Raw genomic sequence first — 14,651 nt, forward strand, 5'->3', positions numbered from 1 at the left:
TCACAGGATGTCTGTTGTGGGGGAGGAAGATAGAGGAGATTGTAAGCCGCTCTGAGAATGATTCAGAGAGAAGGGTGGGATATAAATCTGCAGTCTTCTTCCTCTTCTTCTCAGCCCCGCCCACCTCACAGGGTGTCTGTTGTGGGGGAGGAAGATATAGGAGATTGTAAGCCGCTCTGAGACTGATTCAGAGAGAAGGGCGGGATATAAATCTGCAGTCTTCTTCCTCTTCTTCTCAGCCCCGCCCACCTCACAGGGTGTCTGTTGTGGGGGAGGAAGATATAGGAGATTGTAAGCCGCTCTGAGACTGATTCAGAGAGAAGGGCGGGATATAAATCTGCAGTCTTCTTCCTCTTCTTCTCAGCCCCACCCACCTCACAGGGTGTCTGTTGTGGGGGAGGAAGATAGAGGAGATTGTAAGCCGCTCTGAGACTCTGATTCAGAGAGAAGGGCGGGATATAAATCTGCAGTCGTCTTCTTCTTCCATCAGGAACCAATTGCCATCTTCTCGCTGAAGGAGATCCAGTCGACCCGCACCCAGCGCCCCTCGGCTGGATCCAGCTACCCCTACGTCGAGATCATGCTGGGGGACTTGATGTCGCAAAAAGTTACCCAGTTGCAACTGGAGCAGGTACGATGGGGGAAACGCTTGTCCCAAGAGGTTCGGGGTCCCTGGCAGGAAAGCCCTGGTCGGCTTCGACGCTCCCCAATCTGAACATTGCCGCTGACGTTTTGCCCAAGGCAAAATTCAAGGCACTTATTGGAAAACCATCCTTTGGGGAAAACGTTGGAAGGATTTGGGGGGAAATTAGAGGTGATTCAGGACTAGAGGTCGGGCTGCCAAGTCAGGGCTGGGAAATTCCTGGAGATTTGGGAGGTGGAACCGAGGAGAGTTTGGTGAGAGACCGCGGCAGAGCACGGGTGTCAAACTCATTTGTTGTGAGGGCCGGATCTGACATAAATGAGACCTTGTGGGGCGGGGCCATGTCAAGCTGGGCCAGGTGTGGACCTATTTAAGATCAGGTAGCAGACATACCATAGGGATACCACAGAGATAAAGGACACAAACACAAATATATATATTTTTAAAACTTAAAATGTTAGCACTCATTGGCCTTAAAGGTGCTTTCTTTGTATTTCTCCCATGGGATCCAGGGAACGGGGCAAAGGAAGCTGCTGGAATGGCCTTGGGTCAGCCATAGCTGTCTTATCTGGGAGAACCGGGTTTGATTCCTCACTCCTCCACTTGCACCTGCTGGCATGGCCTTGGGTCAGCCAGAGCTCTCTTATCTGGGAGAACCGGGTTTGATTCCCCACTCCCCCACTTGCACCTGCTGGAATGGCCTTGGGTCAGCCAGAGCTCTCTTATCTGGGAGAACCGGGTTTGATTCCCCACTGCACCACTTGCAGCTGCTGGAATGGCCTTGGGTCAGCCATAGCTCTCTTATCTGGGAGAACCATGTTTGATTCCCCACTCCTCCACTTGCACCTGCTGGAATGGCCTTGGGTCAGCCATAGCTCTCTTATCTGGGAGAACCGGGTTGGATTCCCCACTCCCCCACTTGCACCTGCTGGAATGGCCTTGGGTCAGCCAGAGCTCTCTTATCTGGGAGAACCGGGTTTGATTCCCCACTCCCCCACTTGCACCTGCTGGAATGGCCTTGGGTCAGCCAGAGCTCTCTTATCTGGGAGAACCGGGTTTGATTCCCCACTCCCCCACTTGCACCTGCTGGAATGGCCTTGGGTCAGCCAGAGCTCTCTTATCTGGGAGAACCGGGTTTGATTCCCCACTCCCCCACTTGCACCTGCTGGAATGGCCTTGGGTCAGCCAGAGCTCTCTTATCTGGGAGAACCGGGTTTGATTCCCCACTCCCACACTTGCACCTGCTGGAATGGCCTTGGGTCAGCCAGAGCTCTCTTATCTGGGAGAACCGGGTTTGATTCCCCACTGCACCACTTGCAGCTGCTGGAATGGCCTTGGGTCAGCCATAGCTCTCTTGTCTGGGAGAACCATGTTTGATTCCCCACTCCTCCACTTGCACCTGCTGGAATGGCCTTGGGTCAGCCATAGCTCTCTTATCTGGGAGAACCGGGTTGGATTCCCCACTCCTCCACTTGCACCTGCTGGAATGGCCTTGGGTCAGCCATAGCTCTGGCAGAGGTTGTCCTTAAAAGGGTGGCTTCTGGGAGAGCGCTTTCAGTCCCACCCACCTCACAAGGTGTCTGTTGTGTGTGTGGGGGAGGGGAAGTAAAGGAGATTGTGACCGCTCTGAGACTCTGAGATTCAGAGTATAGGATGGGATATAAATCCAATATCATCATCATCATCCTCAGTCAGTAGAAGAAAGAGAGGCTTGGCTCAGTAGCTCTGCTGTGCAATTGAGAGAGCCTGGCAAAGCTAGCTCTCCCTCTCCCCTTCCTCCCCAATGGAGGAGCCTCAGCCAATGGGGAAAATAGAGGTTTTGCTCTGTAGCTCCTGTGCGATTGAGCAAGCCTTGCAAAACAAGCTGCGATGCAGAAGGAAGCAAAATATAGGGAGAAGGAAGCAGATGACAGACAGCTCCTCGGGGGCCTGATAGGAGCCCTCCGGGGGCCTGATTCAGCCCCCAAGCTGCATGTTTGACACCCCTGCGTGTAGAGTGTAATGCCATAAAGTCCATCCTCCAAAACTTCCATTTTCTTCAGGGGAAGTGCCCTCTTCAGGCTCTATCCCCCTAATCCTGCCCAGGAATTAAGATCACTAAGAGACACCCTCCTGACTGTCCCATCAGTCAAAGAAGCTTGTTTTGGAGGGTATGTGAGACAGGGCCTTTTTGGTGGCAGCCCCACAACTGTGGAACAACTTCCTCAGCAAGGTGCACCAGGCCCCCCTCGCTTTCGTTCTTTTACATGGCAGTTGGTTTTATTTTGGATCACATTCAGCTACGTTACTAGCAGTCCCCTAAACTGTGACTTTAAATTTAGGTTTTAATGTATTTTATTTTAGCTATATTGTAAGCTGTCTCGAGGAGCCCTGTGGCGCAGAGTAGTAAAGCTGCAGTACTGCAGTCGGAGCCCTCTGCTCATGACCTTTCGATCCTGGCGGAAGCTGGGTTCAGGTCGCCAGCTCAAGGTTGGCTCAGCCTTCCATCCTTCCGAGGTTGGCAAAATGAGTATCCAGCTTGCTGGGGGGGAAGTGCAGATAACTGGGGAAGGCAATGGCAAACCACCCCATAAAAAGTCTGCCATGAAAATGTCGTGATGCGACGTCACCCCAGAGTCGGAAATGACTGGTACTTGCACAGGGGACTACCTTTACCTTTAAGCTGTCTCGAGTTGCATAAGGAAGAAAAGGTAGACCCCTGTGCAAGCACCCGTCGTTTCTGACTCTGGGGTGACGTCGCATCACGACGTTTTCAAAGCAGACTTTTTACGGGGTGGTTTGCCAATGCCTTCCCCAGTTGTCTGCACTCCCCCCGCCCCCAGCAAGCTGGGTCCTATTTGACCGACCTCAGAAGGATGGAAGGCTGAGTCAACCTTGAGCCAGCGACCTGAACCCAGCTTCCGCCGGGATTGAACTCAGTCATGAGCAGAGAGCTTTGACTGCAGCTTTACCACTCCGCCACGGGGCTGTTATAAGGAAGATGGGCAGCTAATAAATATTATAAATAAATACAATGATAACAATAAAATAATTTTTAAAAATCCCTACCGAAAGCTGGCAACCCTACTCCGAGGGGAAAGGACCAAGATTAGATCTTGACGTTCACCCATGTAAAATTTTGCAATCGTTGCTTTAAAAACAAAAATCAAGCAATCTGAAAATAGAATGACAGAATATCACAAGCAGAATGCCTTGGTCTCTTTGGCTTTATTTAGCTTGCCTTTGCTACAAAGGCATTTCTTGGCCAAAAAAACCCCCTCCTGATCCGGCACAAACTTGACAATTATTATGCAAGCTACGCTTTGTTGGAAACATTGTGATCTGCTGTGATTATGCCTATAATTTACATAATTCTCCCTTCTCTCCTCCTCCTCTTCCTCCTGTCTCTTCCTGTCTCTTTGTCCTGGTTCTCTCCGCTGCTTCTCTGAAGCTTAACCTTCAGATGGTAGGTAGCTTTCCCGTGGCGTAATGCAAGCTCTGTGATTCGTATCCGGGAAAGGGCCGCGTGCGATTCCAGTAAACCCTTTGGAGCCTCTTGCATTTGGGGCCCCTGTGTGTATTTTTGGGGCGAGGGAGAAACATTAAGATGACTCGGTGGGGCAGGAATTCGGCCTCACCTCGAGAGAAAGCACAAGTGATTAACAAAAAATGTGGAACCCCGCCTGCTGGGTTACAGATGAGCCTGCCTTTCCAAAATGTTGCACCGTGCTCTGTTCTCCGAGGTGGATTTATGCATTTTAATTCTTCCACATCTCCCTCGTCGCAAAAATCAAAAACTACGGTTGTTTCCACACGGTGATGATTTCCTGTTGGCGTCTGGGCCTTCTTAAAGGAATATAACCACTACCATTAGGAATAAGTCCACTGGTGGTGTGGTAGGGGTGGAACGGTTCCAGCGAGGGCGGAGAAATTTGAAAATCCACCTTTCCTGTCCACACGGTGGGCTAACCTGCTTTGGCTTTAAGGAAAGATTGTACCAAAGCAGGCTTCTCATCGGACGGAGCAAAGGTGGGCAAATCGTGGCAATGAATGGGATTGGGTGTTTTTACATTCGGTTTGATCCAGAGTTTTAGAGTCTTCAAATTGCCTGCCACCGTTCAGCTTTAATTATTTCCCTTTTACATTGGTGGATTTGCTCTGCTCATTTTGCGTAGCCGAACTTTTATATTTCCTACTGAAAGGATTTCAATTTTGGGTGGGGGGGGTGGGTCTCTGATCAGAGGGCAGACGGAATACCAGGGCTTCGTTAAATGCATACGATGGCTTTGGAAATCGTGTCAACGCTGCAAAAACAATACACATTTAAATTACAAGACGAGGCAAGCAATGATATGTCAAAATTTCAAGCGCTGTCAGTTCTCATGCAAATGACTGCACCTTGCGGCTTTTGGAGGAGTCTTTTAAAACGCATGAAAACTTCTGCAATACAAGTTTGAAACGCCTGTAGAGAAATGGCCGGATCGAAACTAGTTTTGAGGGAAAACGTTGCAGCGGCAGCGCCAGAACTCATCTCACCGAAACAAATGTCGATGCTGCGGGCAGCGACGATGCAAAACAGTTGTGAGAACGTTAGGTAATGTAAAAGGTGAGTTTCCAATGCGGTGATAGAGAGTCACAAACCGTCAGTGTAAAAACACCCAATGGTTGGGGGAAAGATCGAGATGGGTACCTGGGTTAGTCTCTCAGTAGCAGCAGAAAAGAACCAAAGTCCAGTAGCACCTTCAAGACTAACATTTGTGGCAGGGGAGGAGCTGTTGTGAGTCTCTGCTCACTATTTTAGATACATGAAGAATATAGATCGAGCTGTAGATACACCGTATTTTTCGGTCCATAAGACACTCCGGACCATAAGACGCACCTTCCTCCTTGGGGGCGATCCGCTGCCTCCGCCTCCAATCCCAGCGCTTCCCCCGCGCCTGCCTGCCTGGCTCCAGCTTCTTCCAGGAAGAGCTGGGATCGCTCCACGCTGCCCCCACCGCAAACCCAGCGCTTCGCGAGCGCCGGCTGCGGAGAGGGCAGCGTGCTTCCTCCGTGCCTGTCTGCCTGGCTCCAGCTGTGACGCTTACAGCAAGCGCCGGGATCGCTCCCTCAGCCCTCCGATCCCGGCGCTTGCTGTAAGCATCAGAGCTGGAGCCAGGCAGACAGGCACGGAGGAAGCACGCTGCCCCCACCGCAGCCGGCGCTCGCGAAGCGCTGGGTTTGCGGTGGGGGCAGCGTGGAGCGATCCCAGCGCTTGCTGGAAGCAGAGCTGGAGCCAGGCAGGCAGGCGCGGGGGGAAGCGCCAGGATCAGAGGCGGAGGCAGCGGATCGCCCCCCCCCCCCGGAGGAAGGCACGCCCTATCGTCCCTTCGCTCCATAAGACGCACACACTTTCCCCCCCACTTTTTTTTGGGGGGGGGGAAGTACGTCTTATGGTCCGAAAAATACGGTACATCAAGTGTAGATCAAGATGGGTACTTGCATTAGTCTGCCTGTAGTATTTCATTTTCATTTCATAGTAGGAAGCTGGGTTCAGGTAGCCGGCTGAAGGTTGACTCAGCCTTCCATCCTTCCGAGGTGGCTCAAATGAGGACCCAGCCTGAGTAGATGACTGGGGAAGGCAACGGCAAACCGCCCTGTAAAAAGTCCGCTGTGAAAACGTTGTGAAAGCAGCGTCACCCCAGAGTCGGAAATGACTGGCGCTTGCACAGGGGACCTTTCCTCTGTATAATAGAGCCCCGTGGCGCAGTGTTAAAGCTGCAGTACTGAGTTCGATCCCCGGCGGAAGCTGCGTTTTCAGGTCGCCGGCTCGAGGTTGACTCAGCCTTCCATCCTTCCAGGGTTGGTAAAATGAGTCCCCAGCTTGCTGGCGGGAAAGCGTAGATGACTGGGGAAGGCAAGGGCAAACCACCCCATAAAAAGGCTGCCATGAAAACGCTGTGAAAACAACGTCACCCCAGAGTCGGAAACGACTGGTGCTTGCACAGTCCTTTAGTAGTAGGAAAGCGCCAGAGTGCAGGAGCTCCTTAAAGACTAACGACGTTTGTGTCAGGGTAGGAGCTTTTGTGAGCCGCTGCTCGCTTCTTCAGATATCTGAAGAATATAGAACAAGATGAAGATACGGGTCAAGATAGCAGACCTTGTTAGTCTGTCTGTAGCAGTAGAAAAGAGCCAGAGTCCAGGAGCTCCTTAAAGACTAAAAAAGATTGTGGCAAGCCAAGGTATGAGCTTCTGCGAGTCTCTACTCACTACGAAGTGTTGAAGAGCCCTTTGAGGAAGTCCAGGAGCACTAGAGGGTCAGAACGGAACACCTTGGGCATTTTCGCACAGAGCTTACCCCGGAGTGACGTCCCTCTTCACCGCGCAGCGTCTGCGTGGATTTCGCACCAACTGCTCCGCAGCACCAGGAAGAGCCGCGGAGTGCCGAGCCTTTTGCGTCGCAAATGTAAACCGCTGAAAACCAGTTGACGTTAGCGCCGCAAAATCCGCGGCTCTTCCTGGTTCTGCGGAGCAGTTGGTGCGAAATCCGCGCAGACGCTGCGCGGCGAAGAGGGACGTCGCTCCGGGGTAAGCTCTGTGCGAAAACGCCCCTTGAGAAAATGCCTGTGACATTGTTATCATCATTTATCATTTATAGAATTTGCATACTGCCTTTCCGCCCTTGCGAGGGCCAGCAAAGCGGCTAGCACGTTGGAGCAGGAACCCACAACTCGATGCCCATGAGCGCAGACTGGCATTTGCCGATAGCTTTCCTGGTACCAACGAAGTTTTTTTACAAAGTGGGTGGGGAAAGGGGGCTTTTCGCCACAAATTTTGTTAGCCGTTAAGGTTCTGCTGGACTCTTGTACTTTTCTACTGGTTGGAGGAAAGGTGTTGCATAAACATTCGGGGTGGGGGCGGAGGGGCGTACATCAGAGACCCCAAACACCCGTGTGGAATCGACCTTTGACTGCATGTGAACTTGCACATCCGTGTCCCTGTCGTACTGTCTATGCCTGCTAGGGAGAACGAGAGTGATGACACTTCACGCGGCTGCTTCTCCATCTCGCTTCCTCCATTAGGGCTTGGAACTTTGCCGCGTAATCGCCACGCACATGGAGAACTTGCTCCACGCCCGGGAGAAGAGGCTGACGCTGCCGCCGAGCGAGATCACGCTGTTGTGACAGGGCTCGCTGCCCTCTTCCGTTCCCTCTCTGGAGAGTAGACGAGCGCAGGCGAACCGGTAATGGATTAACCCGAAAGCCTCTTTCTGCTCTTCCCACGCCAGGCCCTGGTCTGCATAGGGTCTCCCGTAACCATGGGATCTGGTCCAGCAGTCCAATCATTAAATGGGGGGTCAACACTTGCCAATTCCCAAACTGTTGGGATCGCAGGTACGGTGGAGTTGGGGGACGTCCAAGAAGCTCTGCAACCAATCGCATGGGAAAGGGGGCAAAATCACATAGGCAAGGGGGCAAAATACAGGCTAGCGACCTTGCTATGACTGCGAATTCTGTGATGTGTGGCTTCAGGCAGAATGGTTTTTAGGTTCCTTTCTTGAAGGGCAGCCAACTGCTGGATGGAAATCTCCTGGAATTACAGCACATTTCTGGGCCACCAGAATCTGCCAGGTGGAAATCTCCTGGAATTACAGCACATTTCTGGGCCACCAGAATCTGCCAGGTGGAAATCTCCTGGAATTACAGCACATTTCTGGGCCACCAGAATCACCTGGAGAAAATGGCTTCTTTGTAGGGCGGAGTCTCTTCCCTTCTCCTCTCTGCTCCCAGCTCTCTGTAGCTTCTACCGCCCAAATCTCCAGCAATTTCCCAACCCAGAGTTGGTAATCTTAAGTCACATAGATCTGATTGCTTCCAGAAAGCCATCAGGGCCCAGGATTTCAAAGGGCTTTTGGTTGGGTTGCCAAGTTCCCACCAAGAGCAGAGGATCCCCTGGTTTGGTGGGGTCCCAACCTGCTGGCAGGGAGGAGACTGCTAGGGGTATCCCTGCCCCCTGAAGAGTCTCGCCATGGCACACGAAGTGCGATGACGTTGCCTGGAAGTGACGCATCATGCCAGGCACGCCGTGTGGGGACTCTCTAGGAAATCATGGAAAACTCTATGGTTTTGTGTGGGGACACTCTAGCAATTGGGGGGGGGGGGACAAAAGGATCTAGGGGTCTTAGTGAACCATACGCTGAACATGAGTCAACAGTGTGATGCGGTGGCTAAAAAGGCAAATGCCATTTTGGGCTGTATCAACAGAAGTCTAGTGTTCAGATCACGTGATGTGATGGTATCGCTTTACTCTGCTCTGGTGAGACCTCAGTTTTGGGCACCACATTTTAAGAAGGATCTAGACAAGCTGGAACAAGTCCAGAGGAGGGTGATGAAGATGGTGAGGGGTCTGGAGACCAAGTCCTATGAGGAAAGGTTGAAGGAGCTGGGCATGTTTAGCCTGGAGAGGAGGCGGCTGAGAGGTGATAGGATCACCATCTTCAAATACTTGAAGGGCTGTCCTGTAGAGGATGGGGTGGGATTGTTTTCTGTGGTCCCAGAAGGTAAGACCAGACCCAATGGGTTGAAATTAAATTAAAAGAGTTTCCGGCTCAACATTAGGAAGAACTTCCTGATCGTTAGAGCGGTTCCTCAGTGGAACAGGCTTCCTCAGGAGGTGGTGGGCTCTCCTTCCTTGGAGGTTTTGAAACAGAGGCTAGATGGCCATCTGACAGCAATGAAGACACTGTGAATTTTGGGGGAGGGATTTGTGAGTTTAGAGAGGTTCCTCAGTGGAACAGGCTTCCTCAGGTGGTGGTGGGCTCTCCTTCCTTGGAGGTTTTTAAAAAGAGGCTGGATGGCCATCTGACAGCAATGAGGATCCTGTGAATTTAGGGGGAGGGGTTTGTGAGTTTAGAGCGGTTCCTCAGTGGAACAGGCTTCCTCAGGTGGTGGTGGGCTCTCCTTCCTTGGAGGTTTTGAAACAGAGGCTAGATGGCCAGCTGACAGCAATGAGGATCCTGTGAATTTAGGGGGAGGGGTTTGTGAGTTTCCTGCATTGTGTAGGGGGTTGGACTAGATGACCCTGGAGGTCCCTTCCAACTCTAGGATTCTATGGTACCGGCAGCCAGTGGGGACTTGGCAACCCAAGCTCTTGTCCTTTTGGTTTCTAGCAGAAGGCTCCATCTTGGTAAGCCTGCAGTCCCATCCTATTGAGGACATGGGGAAATTGTCCCAAGATGCATTGCTGGACGGGATCGTCCCCTGAGCATCCGTTTGCCTGACTGCAGCAGCTGCAAAATGGTTCAAGCCATCCTCAAGAGCCACATCTGGTTCCAGAGGCTCCCGGAAGGGGGAGAACCGCTGCCCAGGTTGGAGGAGTCCGAGAAAACAGATGTTTTTCAGATTCTTGCTTTTCCCAGTAATCAAGTTGTTCGTGTTTTGTAAAAAATAGCTGAGCTCGATCGCTGGCCTTTCAGCCCTCGGCACAACTGGAATGCCTCCATTTTCCGCGTTTTGTAAAAAAACTCCAAAAAACAAAAAAACAAACTGCACTCAAAATTGCATAGGTAGAGTTGGGGGAGGGGTGGGGGAGAATTGGTTTACAATTTGTACAAAATTAAAAGTGTCCTTTTTTTGGTCAATGGTTGTTTGGGGCTGATTATTTCCTCGTAATGCATCCAAACGAAGTGGGTTGCCTAGGAGGATGGTTGGACGGGGTGCAGTTGGGGTAGATTTAAAAAAAAAATGCAATCTCATGTCCTTTCTGGAAGTTCTAACATGACGTGACAAGTGGTAGCTCTAGGAATCGCCAGGAACTGTATGGTAAAATTTCTGGTGGGCAATGAGACACGCCTGCCCCTTGCGCCCCCCCAACAAGATCTTGGCAGCCCTAAAAACACAGGGTTGCCGCAGAGTTCCCTCTTAAACTGAGTTAGCGTGAGCTAGCTCACAGTTTTTGAGTCTCCAGCTCACACGTTTTTGTCTCAGCTCGGAAAAAATGGCCCCAGAGCAAACTAATTCATGCAGCGGCTCATAACTTTAATGCCAGCAGCTTACAACGGAGAATTTTTGCTCACAAGACTCCACAGCTTAGAAGGGACCCTCCCCATGCTTCAGGGTTGTCAGAAAGCGGGGGGAGGGGAGGGAAATGTCTGCTGGGAACTCTGTTATTCCCTATGGAGATTTATTCCCATAGAAAATCATGGAGAATTGATTCGCAGGTATCTGGGGCTCTGAGGGAGCTGTTTTTTGGGGGTAGGGGCACCAAATTTTCAGTATAGCATCTAGTGCCTCTCCTCAAAATACCCCCCAAGTTTCAAAAAGATTGGACCAGGGGGTCCAATTCTATGAGCCCCAAAAGAAGGTGCCCCTATCCTTCATTATTTCCTATGGAAGGAAGGCATTGAAAAGGTGTGCTGTCCCTTGAAATGTGATGGCCAGAACTCCCTTTGGAGTTCAATGATGCTTGTCACAGCCTTGATCTTGGCTCCATGCCTAATGTCTCCTGGCTCCACCCCCAAAGTCCCCAGATATTTCTTGAATTGGACTTGGCAACCCTACCCAAGGCCATGTCAGCAGGTGCAAGTGGAGGAGTGGGGAATCAAACCCGGTTCTCCCAGATAAGAGAGCTCTGGCTGACCCAAGGCCATTCCAGCAGCTGCAAGTGGAGGAGTGGGGAATCAAACCCGGTTCTCCCAGATAAGAGAGCTCTGGCTGACCCAAGGCCATTCCAGCAGCTGCAAGTGAAGGAGTGGGGAATCAAACCTGGTTCTCCCAGATAAGAGAGCTCTGGCTGACCCAAGGCCATTCCAGCAGCTGCAAGTGAAGGAGTGGGGAATCAAACCTGGTTCTCCCAGATAAGAGAGCTCTGGCTGACCCAAGGCCATTCCAGCAGCTGCAAGTGAAGGAGTGGGGAATCAAACCTGGTTCTCCACACACTTAACCACTACACCAACCTGCCCCCCAAAGTGCCCCCAAAGGCCCACCCATGGTACCTTTAAGAATAATAATTTTTATTGTAGCATATGTTTTTGAGAAACAGCTGTCTTCCTCAGATAAGACCTAGAGCTACCTTGTGTCACCTCCAGGTAGCTCTAGGAATTGCCAGGAACTCTGTGGTCAAAACTCCTTGTAAGTAGATGAGGACTCCTTAAAAAAAAAAAATCTTCCAAGGTTCATCCCTGGCCTCTATTTTGGCCCCTGTTTCCGTCCTCTGATCAGTTGAGCATCGGCGGGCAAAGACCACAATTACCTGGAGATTTCTCACTAGAAACAGGCAGGTGGAAACCACAATTGCCGTTATATATACATATATATAAATAAACATATCCTTATGTTTCAATATTCTCTGTTTGCTGTTTACATTGTTAATAAGATTTATATATATATATAAATATAAAATGTTATTAACAATGTAAACAGCTGACAGAAAATATTGAAACATTAAAATACGTTAAGAGTGGTGTTCCCTCTAAGCTGAGTCCGCGTGAGCTACCTCACAGATTTTTAGCCTCCAGCTTGCACATTTTTGTCTTAGCTCAGGAAAAATGGCCCCAGAGTACAATAATTTATGCAGGAGCTCACGACTTTAATGCCAGTAGCTCACAAAGTCGAATTTGTGCTCGCGAGACTCCGCAGTTTAGAGGGAACATCGGTTAAGGGATACATACAATCCACGTATTTACAACAATACAAGCAAAATGCCAGCTTATGCAACATTAGCGAAAGATAAATTATCGACAGAATTAGATTTTAAAAAGGGAGACCATTTCTAGAAGATACGTTATTGTGATGAAGAAGAAGATAGAAGATATTGGATTTATATCCCGCCCTCCACTCCGAAGAGTCTCAGAGTGGCTCACAATCTCCTTTACCTTCCTCCCCCACAACAGACACCCTGTGAGGTGGGTGGGGCTGGAGAGGGCTCTCACAACAGCTGCCCTTTCAAGGACAACTTCTGTCAGAGCTATGGCTGACCCAAGGCCATTCCAGCAGGTGCAAGTGGAGGAGTGGGGAATCAAACCCGGTTCTCCCAGATAAGAGTCCGCACACTTAACCACTAAACCAGACTGGCTCTCTGATGATTTATCTCATCCGTGCTCTTGTCCAATATAAAATAATCCCAGACCTTGCTGTACCAAGCCTTTATAGAGGCAGACTGTTTGTCTTTCCACTTAAGTGCAACAACAGTTTTGGCTGCAGACAGTTAATAAAAACCATTATTGGTTCTCTATCTGTTTTTTGAATATACTTAGATTCCCAAAGATTTAAAAAGAATCAGGGTTGGAGAAAGCGGGGCCCAACCCCCTGCGATTTTAAAAATTTCTCCAACAACCTGATTCCAAAAAGTGGCAACCATAGTGGCAGGACCACCAGGTATGAAAAAAAAAAATCTGCCTTAGCCCCACATAGGCTTGCAAATCCCCAGGTCCCAGCGGGAGTTCTCCCGCTTTCCCAGGCTCCTTCCCGCTACCAGTCAGCTGGCTGGTGGAGGGAAGCCCCGCCCCCACAGGACCATGTGCCTTCCCACCTCCGGAGGCTTCGGTCTCCGATTGAAAGGCTTCCTCTCGGGATGGTGTGTCTGTGTTACTTTGAAGAAGTTGGCAGCAACTCGTGAGTAGAGAGGCCAATCCCTCGCTTCTGAGTCGCCAGACACGGGGGGGGGGGGGCGGGGTGGAACGTCTGCTGAGCACTTCATTATTCCCTATGTGGAGATCGATTCTCATAGGGTATAATGGAGAATTGATCTGGAGGTTTCGGGGGTTCTGGGAGAACTGTCTTTTGAGGTAGAGGCACCAGATTTTCAATATAGTATCTAGTGCCTCTCCCCAAAGTACCCCCGGAGTTTTAAAACGATTGGACCAGGGGGTCCAATTCTATGAGCCCCAAAAGAAGGTGCCCCTATCCTTCATTATTTCCTATGGAAGGAACACATTTAAAAAGGTGTGCTGTCCCTTTAAATGTGATGGCCAGAACTCCCTTGGAGTTCAATGATGCTTGTCACACCCTTGTTCCTGGCTCCGTCCCCAATGTCTCCTGGCTCCACCCCCAATATCTCCTGGCTCCATCCCCAATGTCTCCTGGCTCCATCCCCAAAGTCTCCTGGCTCCACCCCCAAAGTCCCCAGATATTTCTTGAATTGGACTTGGCAACCCTAGCCCCACATCTCTTCCAGCAATAAGAAGACATGTTAGGAACAGTTCTAAACTGTTCCAGGATGACTCCACGAAACATTGTGACAGGGAGTGACAAAAGGTTTTCTTTAAAAGAGCAGAGACAAGCAAATGTCGTCCTTAACATCAGGCATTCTCTGGCTGCTGACAAGGAGATTATTAGTCTGCCTGTAAATTGAAGTGGAGGAGGAATAAGCAGGAAAAGGAGATTGGCAGGGTTCAATTCAGGCCTCCAGTGTCAAGCATGCGATTTTCAAAAGGACAAGTCAAGTGGATACAAAACTACGTTAATCGTTAAATCGAGATGCTCTCTTGGTTCAGGACCTTGAGAGTGATACCAAAGTTACATTGATATGCTTCTTTTAAGACATACGTCAAAGGATTCTCACGGGAGGGGGTAAAGAGTGCCAGCTAGCGCATAAACTATCATAAATGTCTACTTTCCCACTATGTTATCAACATTTCGTCCTTGCTTTCCCAGATGGCCTACACTCCCATGCAGGAATGTATGGGAAGGTGTTACTTCTTCTCCTCTCACTACAAGTTTCGTTTCTCACTATTCTACTATCCCAAGCAATAAAGCAAGAGGGGGGAAGGGAAAGAATAACAGAACCAAGTCACACTGACTCTCCATGACGTTTCACAGACCAGTTTCAAAGAGAGCCATAAAACCATAGATCACCATTGAATTTTACTGTGCTTAACATCCAGGAAGATCCTAAAAAGTCACTTATTTCTGGCGTTTCCGTTTTTAAGGGCAAGGCACCAGCGGAAGCCAGGCAAGAGAGGGACAGTGGTTTCTTCCCCAGCATAGCTTTCTTCACTTAGAAATGTTTTCTCCCTTGAAATAAATTTTGTTTCTATACAGCAGGAGTGGCC

The 14,651-nt window shown here is 50.1% G+C and overlaps 1 protein-coding gene across 1 annotated transcript in view; it reads left to right on the forward strand.

Moving 5' to 3' along the window:
• MYO15A (myosin XVA) overlaps window positions 1-7,855 on the forward strand; it is a 168,957-nt gene extending 161,102 nt beyond the window's left edge. Inside the window, 3 exon segments of the mRNA XM_060260643.1 lie at window positions 491-631; window positions 4,074-4,088; window positions 7,684-7,855. Of these exon segments, the coding sequence (XP_060116626.1) occupies window positions 491-631; window positions 4,074-4,088; window positions 7,684-7,785 (258 nt within the window). The 3' untranslated portion in view covers window positions 7,786-7,855.
• The last annotated feature ends 6,796 nt before the right edge of the window (window positions 7,856-14,651 follow it).

The sequence above is a fragment of the Heteronotia binoei genome, chromosome 20, assembly GCF_032191835.1.
Source record: "Heteronotia binoei isolate CCM8104 ecotype False Entrance Well chromosome 20, APGP_CSIRO_Hbin_v1, whole genome shotgun sequence".
NCBI classification, from domain to species: domain Eukaryota; kingdom Metazoa; phylum Chordata; class Lepidosauria; order Squamata; family Gekkonidae; genus Heteronotia; species Heteronotia binoei.